The 15,362-nt window shown below is 44.2% G+C and overlaps 1 protein-coding gene across 3 annotated transcripts in view; it reads left to right on the forward strand.

Moving 5' to 3' along the window:
* Positions 1-15,087, forward strand: part of fat4 (FAT atypical cadherin 4) — a 115,209-nt gene extending 100,122 nt beyond the window's left edge. For 2 of the 3 annotated variants that reach the window (XM_086222287.1, XM_086222288.1), the window contains 6 exons: positions 2,079-2,164; positions 3,734-3,913; positions 4,380-4,504; positions 5,367-5,584; positions 9,549-9,810; positions 11,939-15,087. In XM_086222287.1, coding sequence (XP_086078413.1) covers positions 2,079-2,164; positions 3,734-3,913; positions 4,380-4,504; positions 5,367-5,584; positions 9,549-9,810; positions 11,939-13,848 — 2,781 coding nt within the window. In that variant the 3' untranslated portion in view covers positions 13,849-15,087. Of the gene's footprint in view, positions 1-2,078; positions 2,165-3,733; positions 3,914-4,379; positions 4,505-5,366; positions 5,585-9,548; positions 9,811-11,938 lie in introns of those variants that run through there. The other variant, XM_086222289.1, reaches the window with a different exon arrangement.
* Positions 15,088-15,362: the final 275 nt, after the last annotated feature.

Raw genomic sequence — 15,362 nt, forward strand, 5'->3', positions numbered from 1 at the left:
GGCACGTGGTGTCAGAAATTACGGGAAAACAGTTTCCACATATTCTCATAAAACGTTACATTTTCTCTCCTGGAAAAAGTTGCATGCCTTTTTTCACGAATCACCCTCCGAATGTCCAGCAATCTGAGCGATCAGTGGAGCTGCTCAAACTCCTGCAGGGAAGACCTTGAGCGAACCGCCCGACAATGTCCTGACATCTTGATCCTGACTCCTGAGTACACAGGTTACATACGAATTATACTGCAGTACTTCTTGTTAGGATGAACGTGAACAAACTGTTTTGTTAGTTGACACAAGACACCAACCATCTGGCTAATGAGAACTGGAGGCAGTCAAGAGGACATCACAGTCCTGAAGATGAACCACGGACAAAAATATAGCAATATTCAGAACAGGTTCTCTTAGAATACTTGTATGCACCACTTTAAAGCAAATAGTTTTGTCCGAGGGCTTCGTGCATGGCGCCCACTGTTTCTGGAACGTTTAGTTGCTTTTGTGTTGCACAGATGTCATTTTTCAATGCTTTGAACACAGCAAATGTAAATGTAACTCCCCTTCATGGTAACAAAAAACACGAGAAAATAAAATCTGCTCAGCCAAATCTGCAGGGTATATTACATATAATTTGGCAGGATTACTGTTATCATGTCACACTAATTACTGGGAAGATTCAAGCTGGAGTTAGTTAGCTTCAGGTCAGAACCAACTTTTTCACAAATGTAGCCTTCATTGTAGCTGATTAGCACCAGTGGCTAATCACCGATCTCCTGATGAGCTGAATTATTTGTCCCAGAGACGAGGACAAAACAAATGCAGTCACTCACCACAACAGAGCATAGCGAGGGTCCCTCCATTATGGTCTCAGGGAAAGCAATCCTCTCCACTGGCGCTTTGTTCACATTTCCTTTAGTGTCACCCATGCAAAAAACACTCCTCAACTTTCAGTGTTACATTTGGTCTTAATTTCCAAGGGGTTATTTCCCTCACCACAGTGTGAGACACTTGACAGTGAGTGCAGTGTATGTAAGGCATGACTACGCTGCCTTTGATTACAGCATCTTAAAATGCTCATGTGGTTCGAAACGTTTTTATTGTGCTTCAAAGAAAGTCACGAATACATCCAAGATAAATGAGTCCTGTTGCATCTTGCTGTGTTGCTGTTGTTGTATTGTTATATTTGTGTGTTAGTGTTGGTTGTCTATATGTATGTATGACTAAAGTGTGGGCGTGTGTGTGTGTGTGTGTGTGTGTGTGTGTGTGTGTGTGTGTGTGTGTGTGTGTGTGTGTGTGTGTGTGCGCGCGCGCACGTGCTGGCTGGGGCTGTGCTGTCCTTGATGATTTGTGTCTGAGATCCGGGCCGGTGTGGTCCATGTTTACTTAAGATCCAGCAGAGGTGGAGCGCCATTGCCCCGGTTTTTCAACACTTTCACACACTTTTCCCAACAGTTTCCTCACCAGCTCATTTCTTTTCTTCCTATTAGGGTCAGAGCAGCACACAGTAACAGAATAGTCCACATCTGGGCAAAAGCTTTGGGAATTTTAGCACGAACATCTGACATTTCCATGCCACCCTCCTATCAACCTCTGCTATGGAATGAAGAATAATCGGGTGTGATTCATGTGGTGGATACTAATCACTGAACGGGACTTACACAAATAGACATAATTTTATTGGTTGAGGTAATCCTCAGAGGGCGGAGCCATGACCCAGATTTTTCAGAGAGAAAGTTCTGTCTACAGTGAGAAGTTATTGAGTCTGACACACTCACATTTAACAATCTGTCATGAGTCATGGGATTTTAGTGCGAGAGTTGTGCACCCTGCTGCAGTTCACGGTCGAACTCATAACCCCAAACCATGGCAGTGCCCCAACAAGACCAGGATTTTAAAATCAAGTCTGCATTCATCCGGAACATGGATAATGCAGCACAGTAATTCCCTGTAGTGTGATTCTTTATGAGCAGAGTGTCGAGGACACTCTCACACTCAGACGTCATCCCTCCATGTGCATCTTCATCAGATCTGTTTAAGCTGTTGGTGTTGTAGACGCACACACGTGACGTGTTGTCCTCGTGCAGGCTGCGTCGCTGACGGTGGACCTGTGTGGTGATGACCAGGAACCAGGCTACTGTGCTGTGAGCAATGTGGCCGTTCACACTGACTGGTAAGAAAGATTCTCGCACGCACACACACACACACGCGCGCACACGCACACACACACACAGAGCTCTGCCGATTTAACTCAGTTAGTGTGCACTGAACATGTGTCACTATGTTTTATCTTAATTTTTTTTATCATAGTCCATAAATAAATTTGCAACAATTAGAGTTTTAATTAAACACATATTTCTCAGCAGTGCGCATAAGCATTTCTCTGGTGGTTGTAAAGCACTAATTCGGTGAGTTTTTTTACTTTAAGAAGGTCAATTATTCAACGATTAATAAGAAAAAAAGTGAAGATTAAAGGAAGGTTTAATACATGTGAATGTAATTTTATGTATTTTTCTTTTTTCCTGTCTTATCAATCGTCTCATAAAAGCTCAGACTCATTCTGAAGTCCAAGTTTGGAACCACTGACATAAACAAAGACGAGGCGTACTTGGCAAAGTGCAGTGGTGCGAGTTACAGCCAAGCAGCCCCCCACAAGAACTTTTACTTTACCTGAAGTTTGGTCCAACAAATGAGATCTGTTCTGCTTCTGAAGCAACACAGCTGCATGATAACATGTACATTTGGGAGATGATGTGACAAATGAAAATCTTTGACTACCTTCTTTTTAATTACTTTATTTAGGTCTTTTCATAAGGCTGCAGTGCATCATATTTTTACATAAATGAATGTTCTTTACATTCGCTAGGATCTCACTCATTCATTTCTGCGCTGCTGGGATGAATCATACTGCACGTGCTCCATCAGCAGAGCTGGCGTCTTCCCGTTAGACCTCTGCTAACTTGAATGTGGATGAGTAGTTGAAGTATGAGGTTCTTCTAGAAGTTATCAGACCAAATGAATCCAAATCTGCTCGTGAAACTTGTCATTTTACAGAGTTGTGAGGCACCTGCACATTTTATTCCGTGTTTTTACTGTGCAGCCGATACCGTAACGACCGAGTAGCCGACCGTGGAACTTGTGACATCATGATTTCTTCTGTGGCTTTAAAACAAATTGCTTGAAATCTTAAATGGAATTCTCCAATATATTTGTACAAAAATTACTTGAAAATGGAGTCATGCTTTGTGATGCACATGTTTTTAAAGTGACTTGGTTTAACACACAGACATCTGCATACCAGGCCGCATGGGGTGAAAACCTGAGACTGTACATGTGTTTTTGTGTGTGTGTGTGTGTGTGTGTGTGTGTAATATGTAAGTGTGGACGGGAAAGAAAGATGGATTTAGCAGATGAGGAAGGGCCATGGAGGTCTGCAGGAGTTTTATTTTGCCAGGGTCTCGGGACCATGTTATTGTGAAACCCACTGACCCACAAAGTCTATCTCTGTAGGTGTGTGAGTGTGTGTGTGTGTGTGTGTGTGTATCCGTGCATGTGTGTGCGCACATGCGTGCATGCTTCGCAATACTTGGATGTATTTGCAGGCCCTTGAATTTCTCTGCATATGTAATTTTATGCCTGCATTCCTTTAAGTCCTTGCATGCTTCTCTTTGTGTGTGTGTGTGTGTGTGTGTGTGTGTGTGTGTGTGTGTGTGTGTGTGTGTGTGTGTGTGTGTGTGTGTAGGATCCTGGATGTGCAGCCTAACAGGCTCTCAGTGGGAGGCATCAGGTCAATAGAAACCATCCTTCATCGGAGCGGTCAGGTCGCCACCCACGACTTCATCGGCTGCATCATGGAGTTCGCCGTCAACGGGCGCCCGCTGGAGCCTAGTCAGGCGCTGGCATCGCGTGGCATCCTTGACAGGTCTGCACCAGCAGCACCAGCCCCCCCCAGCCCCCCACAGACACACACTCCTGTCTTCACCCTCTCTCCATCGTCTCTCTCTTATTCCCATCTGCCTGTCTTCTCTAACCTCCTCAACTCGCGCTGTGGGACATCTGTTCATCCTTTCAAAACCTCTCGAGAGTTTCTTAAAAGATGTTTTTTTAATACAATTGGAAGATATTTGACGGGGGAAACCAATTGCAGAATTCCGGAGAAATTTTTCTCTTTTCTCTCTTGCTGCTGAATAGTGAGGCGAGGACAGATCTTTTAATATGCTAATCCTCTGGGGTTCTTTATGGGGTTTTTGTGCTGCCGCACAGGGAGAGAAATCACAGCCCATCTGCCCCTTTTTTGGGAGTTTCTTTTTGCGGCTAACCCCCCGGCTGCCGACTGTGCGTCTGACTTGTCAAGCTGACTGTCAGTTTGTGTGTGGTTGTGTCTGTAGATGTCCGAGACTGGAAGGAGCCTGCACTGCCAGCCCTTGCAGACACGGGGGCACCTGTTTGGACCAGTGGTCTTGGCAGCAGTGCCAGTGCGTGGACGGCTTTACTGGCAAATTCTGTGAGAAATGTAAGTTCATCCCTTTGAAGTGTCTTTTTATTGCTGAAGCTGCAGTGCTAGAGAATATTCTTCCATGATTATTAATCATCCTTCCCTCATGAGTCATCGAACTGCACCGTATAGCTTAATATAGGCCCCCCTGCTGCACTGAGCTTTGTTTGAAAGTATTTGTATCTTTAATTACACTCAGATTTGACCCTTAGAACTACGAGTGGGAAGGAACCTCTCAGGCTCGCGAGCGCCGCCTCAAACCTCCTCATCCTCTGCTCAGTGCTGCAATATTTGTCGCAACTTTATGGACTCAATATACAAAACCATCCTGAGAAAAGAATAAGTAAAAAAAACAAAGGGAGGAAAATAATTTTGAAACTAAACTAATAACCTGGGAAAGTGCAAACCCAGCTGTGAAGCTGAGCATTCACTATACAATTTGAGCCTGCTTATGATCTGACCTTTGACCTCCTCACTTGGAATGTAACCCTTTTTTTTAATGCAATGCTAACATTTGCAGACACCATTACGATAACATTCATCATGGTAATACATGGATGTTTTTGTCTGCTACATGATTTTTTTTTTCAACTGTAAATAGTAATACTTTCTTTCAGAAGTTTTCGGTACACCCTCCTCTTCACATTCAATTATTTCACCTAAACTTTGTCCACAAATCCAATATTAAGAGAGAAAGTGCTGCAGGTTTGTTAATTTTGTTTCGTTGATATGAAATTGTCTGAGCAGTTTTAATTATTGAATCATTATTTCATACACTGAAATGACATCGTCTTTCTGGCAGAACATAACCTTTACATAGCTGGCATACAAACAAGGAAACACATTTCCTGAAGATAAGGTTGTCTTTCTCCCTCCTCAGACATCACAGCAGACACGGCGCTGTCCCTGGATGGTACCGGCCGCCTCGACTACTCCCTGAAACAAGGCCCGAAACGTGACGTGCTGCTGAGACGGTCCCTGCAGGCTGTGACCTCCGACCCCGCCAGTCCCAGTACCTTGAAAGTCAAGTTCAGGACTCGTAGCAAGAGCGGCACTTTGCTGCACGTGCAGGAGAGCAGCAACTACACCACTGTGAAGGTGAGCGGAGAGCGTGCTGAAACCCTGACGAACATTTGTGTATCACATAACGTAATAATGGCGTGCATGGTAAATTTATCATCTTCTACATTCTGAGAGAACACTTCCATCCCAACGGCAGTGTAATCACAGACTTTCTGTTTTTAACTAAACTGTTGAGCAAAATCAGACTGATTCGACTTGTATATAATGAAACGCAGCAGCTCCAGTTGTGGTTTTACAATGAAAGCTCTCCAAGGATGTGAATGGATCGTGCCCCTGAACTATTGAACGTGTTCTTGGGAGGATGTCTGGAGTTTGAATTATCAGCACAAAGGAGCGACACAGAAACTTCCCACTAAAATACAGTATATTAAAATACACCTACTAAACAGGAGAAATAAAAACAAAGGTTCTTTAATAATTACCTGTCTCAGATAAAGACCTGATTCACTTGAAGTTAATAACAGTGCCAGTCAGTGTTATATTGGAGAGTCACTCACTTACAGACCACACCAACAGTGCGGTATAAAAGTAGTTTCCTTTAGATTGGCGAGATTTAGGGAAGGGAGAGAATGAGGATTGTGAGTGGAGGGATGGTCAGGGGTCAGACATGGTTAGAAAGGCTTGAATCAGGATTGAAGGGAGCGTCTAGGATCCAGAGCTGGAGAAGCAACACTATGTTTTTTAAACACGCAAAAAGTTATCAGCTAAAACGGCCATACACAAGCCGAGTCAGTCATTTGACCCGCGGTTGAATGCAGATGCACCCTTCTCTCTGAGCCAGATGTTAAAGGCTGTTAGCAGGTTTTTCTGGACAGTGTGAAAGGGGCTGCAGTCTGCTCAGGTGAGGGGGCTCATGAAAGTGATGGGGTCTTGTTCCTGAGCTTTGGCGTGGGACAAAACTGTCTCATCACAGTTGTGAGTCAAGACGGCTGCTTGGACAGAAGTTGCAGGGGAAGAAAAGAAGTGTTTATTTGAACTTTCTCCCAACAACATGTTGGGACCTAATCAGACAGCACTGACACATCATAAAACATAGTTATTTTTCAACAATTATTTGTAATGGGGCGCAAAGGAAACAGGCCTATGTGTCAGATCAGAGGGTCAGAACAAACAACTTATATGGTTGTTTGGGTTGGAGGCGGACGGCTTGGTGTGTGCTCTCAGTACGAGTGCATAGATTCATTTCGAGGCTGCTTTCACAACCTGTGAGCCCAACCCTGGTGCAGTGTAACCAGCGTTGTGGTTGATTTGGCCGTACTCTGGTGACCCAAACATCGAGAGACCACCTGCCTCAGCAGGTTCTCAAGCCAACACGAGTGCGCCTCCATTGCAGCAGCTGCTTAGAGGACCATCTGCGCATGGCTTGTGATCAGGTGTGAACAAAACAATAGGTAGCGTGGACTTTCCTACACAAATAAATGCACAGCTGGAATTGGTTGTTTGAAAGACATCTGGATTCAGGAGTTTACATTTTGCATTGCTCAATTTTTGACCAGATTCAGTTCTGCGAGCACGTTCCCGTCTCTGGCCCTTCGTAAACACCCCTCATCAAATGTATTTCCTTGAACGTGTGCACCGTTCAAACCCACAAACACACCAGATCTACCTGTGATGCGTAACTTTGGGTGTTGAAGTAAATAATCGATGTACTCAATCGGCGCAGCATCTCTACTTTTTCTTCTCTTGTTGTCCTCCAGGCATTTAAAAGTAACCAGCGTCCATAAGAACACTTCAGTTTGTGCTGCAGCGTGGCCAGGGGCTTTGACACACTAACCCTAACACAGACACAGACACAGACACACACATATATGTGTGTGTGTGTGCACAAGAACAAACAGAGCCAGTGTTTGCCAGCTGGTTAAAAAGCTCGCTAAATAGAAAGCAAACCAAATGCATGAATTTCACACTGATTCAGACTGTAGTTGTGAAAGCGCCTCATGCTGTACGTGTGCACGCTTGAACAGAACCGAGTCTGCCAAACCGCTCATGGTCTCATCGCTCCTCACTTTGTCTGGAGCCTTAAAACACCAGTCATCACCCCCACAGGCTGGAGGACTCCCGACCGGGCAGCTTCCCAGAGACTCGCACGCTGGTTCACCCACTTGAGTCTTCTCGCTCGACCCGTCCCTCCAACACCATCAACACTCTGAGCCTCGCGCCGCGTTCTGTCTCTCCTGATTTTCCCAAACAGTCCAGAGAAGTGACAAGTGCCGTGATACCTAGAGAGGAATACACAGGGCACAGGTTCAGGACAGACTGGATGTTGAGAGTGAGAACTATAAATTCTGAGATATATAAAAAAAACAAACCAAGATGTTTAACAGATAAATGCTGTGATTTGATCCACAGGTTTCCAGCCCTCCGGCTTGGGGGACTTTCCGTTTTTCCCATTTTAAATCAGTTCTCCCGGAAGCTACTTATCATTGCTGATTTTGGGGGTCTTTGAAAAGGTAGCAGAATAGGATTACTTTTCCATGAACATGGGGAGTACACAAATGAGATTACCAGATGACAGTGTTCACTGCAAATTTGTTGTCCAAGTGAACTTGATTGATTCATCTTCAGTTTGCACCCGGACCGTTCTTTTGTTTGTTTGTTTTTTCAGAATGACTCCTTCAGTGGATGTTTGCACGTTTTCTCTGAATTAGGAATAGTTCCGATCATCTTGTGGCTGAATAGCTGCACTCGTGAGAACATGATTAACTGCACTATTTCCCACTGGGGGAGAGATTTATGAGCTTCGAGCTGCATTTTTGCTCCTGATCTCTGACCTCAACACAAAGGCTGAGAGCACTCTGGTGGCAGTTGTTTTGTTTTTTTTTTAACTGAGGGGTGACTTCCTCTCATCGCTCCTTGTTTATTCTGACATGATAAGTAATTGCATTGATCTGAAAACAGCTTTCTAATCTTAGTTTATGTCAACTCTCCTCAAAGATTTTTGGCACCGTTAAGGATTTTAACTGTATAAATCAAGTAGAGTGCATATAGTCATCTTTTATTCGTGATTTTTAAAGTTTATGTCAACATTTACTGGACTTAGTTTGTTTGACAAAAAAGCTGCACACACAGTTGGGCTGTACGCAGCTGCTTTCCTGTAGGGTTAAGTATATCAGCCATTTCTCAGCACCACCATTAATTTGATGTTTCATCCAGCATTCACGTTTACTTTTTGACTTTTTGTCACCAGCAGCTAAAATCGTCGCGTTGTCATTTGCCTTCGTTCTACTTCTTCTTTTTTTTTTTTATTAAATACATTATAAAATATTTTACACAGTAAAATACTAAACTAAGATGATGTGCATTGAAAACATCACCTGTTAAAGATTAGCATGCTAGCATTTTTTTTAGCATGTTACCCTTCGGCTGCTGTTACTCACCACAGTGACCCAGCATGAGTCAAACCTCTTGTGAGTTTCTTCAAGTCAAGTATCATGGAGGCGTGGCTGTGATGATGATGATGATGATGATGAATGCTTTAAGGTGTTCAGAGCAAAGTGAACACAGCTAAGCCAATGTTTAAAAAGTGCTCCATCAGACAGATCTGCCCCAAAATTTAGTTGGTGCTTTGTCGGCGCCTGCTACACCCTTAGAACAAATTTGGTGTGAATTGGTCCCATTGTTTTTTTGCCATCCTGCTGACCATCCACAGGACATGTGACCTTGTTAGCCTTGGAAGTGATCATTGTTGGACAAAGTGCATCAATTTCAAAGCATATCTGTCCTTATATTGAGTTTTTGCATTATTTTTTCCATGCTTGACCGCAATTTTAGACAAACCAAGTTCATGTTTCATTTGTCACTCATGTAAATACAGAGGGAGAATGCATTTATGCATTTTAACAGCCATTTCTTTGGTCTGCCGTTTCAGAATTAAAAAGCTATATTTAGTGTAGTTGGCACAACAAACCAAGCCACTTGAAGCTCATCATGTTGGGTGGTACATGAAACAATCATCAACCTCTCTCATCTCTACCTGCAGCTGAGGAACGGCAACATCCACTACATCTCTGACGCGGGTGTCGGGGGTAAAGTGGAGCGTACCATTGGAGACACTGTGCTGTCTGATGGTCAGTGGCACACGCTCCAGCTGGTCAAGAACAGCTCGGCCACTGTGATCCAGGTGGACAGCAACAACCCAAAGGTCATCCAGCACGCCACCCAGGACTTCGGAGGTCTCGGCGTTGTAACTTTCTCCCTGGGAGGGATCCCATCTGGACCTGCTCAGCAAAAAACTGCAGCAGGTGAGGTTGGAGAGTGTTTGGGTTGGGGAGGAATATGTCGTCGTCACAGGTTTTAAAAATAGCATTGTTGTTTCTGTCCATAACTGAGTGCTAATAGTACCTTATTCTCTTTTGACATTTTGATCTATTGACCAACCGGAAAACATGAAAGACTTCAACCATCTTCTTTTCAGTGAATGTTGTTTTTCCTGGTGTATGTGGTGAAAGTGGCTCCTGTTCCTGTCAGAAAGCTGCTAGCTAATAGCTTGCCGCAAAGATGGAAGTGATTTTGGGTTTCCTCGAGCCAGTTCAACACTACATGGAGCCCATAGCCTAGCGAGCATGTTATTCTCCTACGCTGGTGTGTTTGTGTCGCTTCTATCCAGCGGGATGTCTATGCCACTGTGTCCGGTTTGTTGTAGAGTTGTACTGAGGTGGCGGTTAAATTTTAGAATCTGAGCCAATAAAAACAGTTAAATTTACAAAAATGAAGGTAAGAAGCTCAGACCAGCAGAGGATGAAGTGTCGAAATGTGTTGGAGGAAATTTGATGTTACGAAGCTGACCTGTCACAGCTGTTGTGGTCTGCATCACCGTGACGTACAGTAACAGTTGGAGGGAGGAGCCCAACAGCCTGCGCTGACGAGGAAGCATAAATCAGATTTTAGACAATCTTCGTGTGTGCTTAGAGATATATATCTCTTTTATTGCTCTGTTTATTCAGAACCTTGTCAAATTAAAGTCCAAAATTTCATGCCTCGTGTTTTACACCCAAAAACTAAGATAATCAATCCCTCGTTGTTTGTCTATCTCGTGTAATTGTAGGTGTGTGGATGCACATTTTGTGTAGTTACACTCTTTGTGCACACACACATGCTGAAGCTCTCATAAACTGGCATTTGACCAAGAAATAACACACCCACGCTTAACACTCTGTAAATTACAAATGCAGCCGGGTTTTTACCTTTCCCACATACTGCATGAGTACGCATACATACATACACGATGTGTATGTGAGCTTGTGAACCTTTATAAATCCAGCAACCTCTTTTTCCCAAATGAATTAATAGTCTGCTGCTCTGACTGCTGCCCATATTTGGTGATCATCCAACAAGACTGTGAAAGTGTCCTGAAATCTCTGCTTTGAATTTACAGTAGTTGAATAAATGTTTCTTTATCAGAGTATCATGTACGAAATATTAATTTAACTTGACTTTGTCTTGGAGCGCCTGCCTTTGAAGACTTTTGGCATTTGCGTCTTTTTTCCATGGACTCATCTTAGTTTGGACTTAAATCACAGATCAGATATCCTGGAGCATGAGTTGAGAACAGTTTGTAATAGGTGAAGTGGGGGGTTTCCAGGGGGAGGTAATGCAACACAGTAAATTTCAGAATTCCAGGGGAGGGGAAAAAATAACTTATTGCAATGGACTAATATGGTAAAAATGAACAATATGAATTCTCAGTTGACCTTTTGCACAAGGACTGTGGCATATTTCAAAACAAACACAGACTTAGCTTGCAGATCTGTGGCAGACTGCTGGTTAACCAACCGTTACCTCAATGTGTGTCTGATCAGCTGTGTGCCGTTGTGTACCCACTTTTCAAGAGCTAATGATAAGACACAAATGGAGTTAATCTGCATTGTGATAAATTCAATAAAAAATCTATTTACCTCTCGGAGGCAGTACTGTTAGACAATACACAAAGCAAAAGAAGCAAAACAAAATTGAATTAGACACAGGGACATTCATCCAACCCAGATGTACGTCTCCAAGCTACAGTGGCTCAGACGGTGGATTCTCTGTTTTGGAAAATATTTCATATTTCTTCTGTCAAATTGGCTTGCGATAGATTTGGGCCATTTTTGATTTTTTTCAAAAAGGTGCTTTCCACAAGAAAATGTCACTGTTTTCTGTCCTAAGCTTGAACCAATTACTCATCTAAACAAAATTCCTTTAGCCCTGATTATATAGCTTCCAGTTCCTGTTATTTGAAAGCCAGGGATCTGGCATAATCAGATGTTTTGAAAACCCATCAGTCTGGTGGCAATCGGAAATGACTCCCCTCTGGGCAACTGTTACGTCCTTGTATCTGCTGATGGGTGTTTCTTGTTATTTGAACCAGTTTTCTCTCATGTTCATCTGCAGGTTTCGATGGCTGCCTGGCCTATGTGAAATACAACGGGGAGAACCTGCCTTTTACTGGAGAACACAGCCTTGTTACTCTAACAAAGACCAGCTCATCCGTCAAGATCGGCTGCAGAGGCCCCAACCTGTGTGAGAGCAACCCATGCTGGGACGGCCTAATGTGTGTAAACCAGTGGTACACATACCAGTGTGTCCCACCTGGTGACTGTGCCTCTAGTCCCTGCCAGAACCATGGAAGCTGTGTGCCAGATCCCCACTCAGGTTTCACCTGCATCTGCTCTGAGTTCTACACAGGCAAGACTTGTGAGACCCTGGTGGCCTGTCTAGGTGTCCAGTGCCCACAAGGTACCATCTGCAAGACAGCCAACAATGGAGGGTTTGTCTGTAGCCCAAGCCCCACAACAGATGTAATGGTCCTACCTATTTGGGCAGTGCCCGCTATTGTCGGCAGCTGTGCGACTGTCCTGGCCTTGGTGGTGCTCAGCCTGATCCTATGCAACCACTGCAAGGACCGCAACAAGACCAAAGTGCCAAAGGACCCCAAGGAGAAGAAACCCAAGGAGAAGAAGAAAAAGAAAAAGAAGAAGGGTAGTGAGAATGTAGCCTTTGATGACCCAGATAACATCCCACCATATGGAGATGACATGACGGTACGGAAACAACCGGAAGGGAACCCAAAGCCTGACATCATTGAGAGGGAGAACCCATATCTGATTTATGATGAAACAGACATTCCTCACAACAATGAGACTGTCCCCAGTGCTCCCTGTGCACCCTGTAATGGACCAGAGGCTGATATTGAGCACTATGACATTGACAATGCCAGCAGCATCGCCCCATCTGACGCAGACATTATCCAACACTACAAGCAGTTCCGCAGCCATACACCCAAGTTCTCCATCCAGAGACACAGCCCGCTGGGCTTTGCCAGACAGTCCCCCTTACCCCTGGGAGCAACAAGTTACACCTACCAGCCTCAGTACACACAAGCCCTGAGGTCCACCCCGCTTAGCCACTCCCACTCAGCTTGCCCAACCCCGAATCCTCTCTCCAGACACTCCCCAGCCCCTTTCACCAAGCCCTCCTCCTTTTACAGAAACACTCCAACCAGGGAACTTAACCTTGCTCGCCGTGACGGCAGTCCGCTGGACCTGCACAATGACATGTGTCAGCCACCACCCATGTTCAACTACGCCACCCGGCTGGGGAGGCGCAGCAAGAGCCCGCAGACCATGGCCAGCCATGGCCACACTTCTCGGCCAGGCAGTCGTCTGAAACAGCCCATTGAGCAGATTCCCCTGGAGACGGGGCCTCCTGTGGGGCTGTCAATTGAGGAAGTGGAGCGGCTGAACACTCCACGTCCACGCAACCCCAGCATCTGCAGCGCTGACCATGGGCGCTCCAGCTCAGAAGAGGACTGCCGCAGGCCGCTGTCACGGGTCCGCAACCCTGCCGACGGCATTCCTGCCCCAGAGTCCTCCTCAGAAAGTGACTCACATGACTCCTTCACCTGCTCTGAGATGGAGTATGACCGGGAAAAACCTGTGTCTTACAGCTCCAGGGTTCCGAAGCTCTCGCAAGTCAACGAGTCAGACGCTGACGATGAGGACTACGGAGGAAGGCTGAAGCAGAGGCGGTACTCAAGCCGGAGGGCAGAAGGAGGGCCTGGGATACCCCAGTTGCCCCCTACTGACCAGCACTACACCCTGCCCCACAAACTGGGCCAACAAGCTGGGGGCTTCAATTGGGACAATCTTTTAAACTGGGGCCCCGGCTTTGGACATTATGTAGATGTGTTCAAGGACTTAGCCTTGCTTCCTGAAAATGCAGCGGCGAAGGACATTGAAATGAACAGTGGGGATGGCTCGGTGACCATTCTTAATGAAGGAGAAGCTGAACAATATGTATGAGACTATTTATTACAAGGTGTAGAATATGGTGATGTTCTCCGTAAAAAGGAAGACTGTATATTTTGAGAGAACATTGGACTACATGTTTTTCATATAATTCAAAATTATAAGACGACTTTCAATGCAGTAAGGCAGCAAAATGGCACATGTAACATGACAGGTTTTGTCATTAACCACCTTGGAATAGTTTTCCAGTCTTTTCCAGAACCAACTTCAACTGTACAATCAAGCATTCATCATATCCACTGACACAGAATGGCTCAGAAAAGGGGATTAAAAAAAAAAACAATCTGTGTCTGAATTCAATTTAGCCCCGTTCTTGTTATCTTGATCAAACATTTCTGTTCTTTATTACCAGTATTGCCTCTCCTTTCCAAAAACCTCACAGCTGAGAGATAAGACGGGAGATAAAATTAACACTCACAGGAAGAGAATTCCAATGGGCTGTAGAGCAAAAGAAACTCCTGTTCGCTTCATTTTTCTTTCTTTTTTTCTTTTTAGAGGTAGATTTTTAATTCACTTTAAAGGAAGCATGTGTGTTTGATCTGACTGCACCTGTAGGGGACAGGATGCAGCCCTGCGTGTGAAAGCAAGCGCACCGTTTTGCTTGCACGTTATTGTAGATCACACCGGTGTTATGATCCCTTCCCTCCGTCCGTGTTATTGCCGTGGTGTGTTTTCTCACTGAAGACTGGCTAATTGCTCCAAGCGTGACGATTTATCAAGTCCCCTGCCTTACAGACATTTGAGGATTGCAGTATGGGAGGGACCTTTTTCGCCTCCTTTTCTGGCCTACGTTCCGTAGTGGAGGAGGTTTAGGGGGCTAGACCTATTTGTCACAAGACCACATTGGCTTTTTCTCACCAGCCAAGTTTTTTTTTTCTTTCCAGGCAACAATAATGATGATTTATGGATCTTATAAACATGACCCAAACTAAAACACTATGAATTTGTGTACATTTTTTTTTTTTTAATTTCATGAGCAATCATGGAGTCACTTGTTGTTGGTGTCCTTGTCCATTATTTTGACATGTATGGTTTCTACATTTTTGTACTGTTTATTAACTTAAATTACTTAAGCTGTGTTTTTATGGATATTTTCATATGCTGAAATGTATGTTCTTACTTTCGGGGAAAGTAAGATTGAAGACTTATTTTTTACATTTGTTACATATGTAACATCAGTATTTTCCACTTTTGATAAAACTATAACATGCTGTATGCTTTGTACCTGTAAAAAGCCAATAACAGAATAAAAAAAAGTATTTATTTAAATGATGCTAACTTCTTGCTTTCCTGCAAATCATTTAGAAGCATAGATTGTTAATTTCATCAATGAAAACTAGACCGAAATTGACAATAATTAAACGGACTTGAACCTGGAAAAGGAGAATAATCATCAAATTATAAAATGTAACAAATTAATACTCCATCCATCTATTTTCTTCCGCTTATTCCTGTTAAAGGTCGCGGGGGGGCTGGAGCCTATCCCAGTGGCTACAGGCGAGATTCAC

Source organism: Aulostomus chinensis, chromosome 13, assembly GCF_037954235.1.
Source record: "Aulostomus chinensis isolate RoL2024-O1b breed Wild chromosome 13, RoL_Achi_v1.0, whole genome shotgun sequence".
NCBI classification, from domain to species: Eukaryota; Metazoa; Chordata; class Actinopteri; order Syngnathiformes; family Aulostomidae; genus Aulostomus; species Aulostomus chinensis.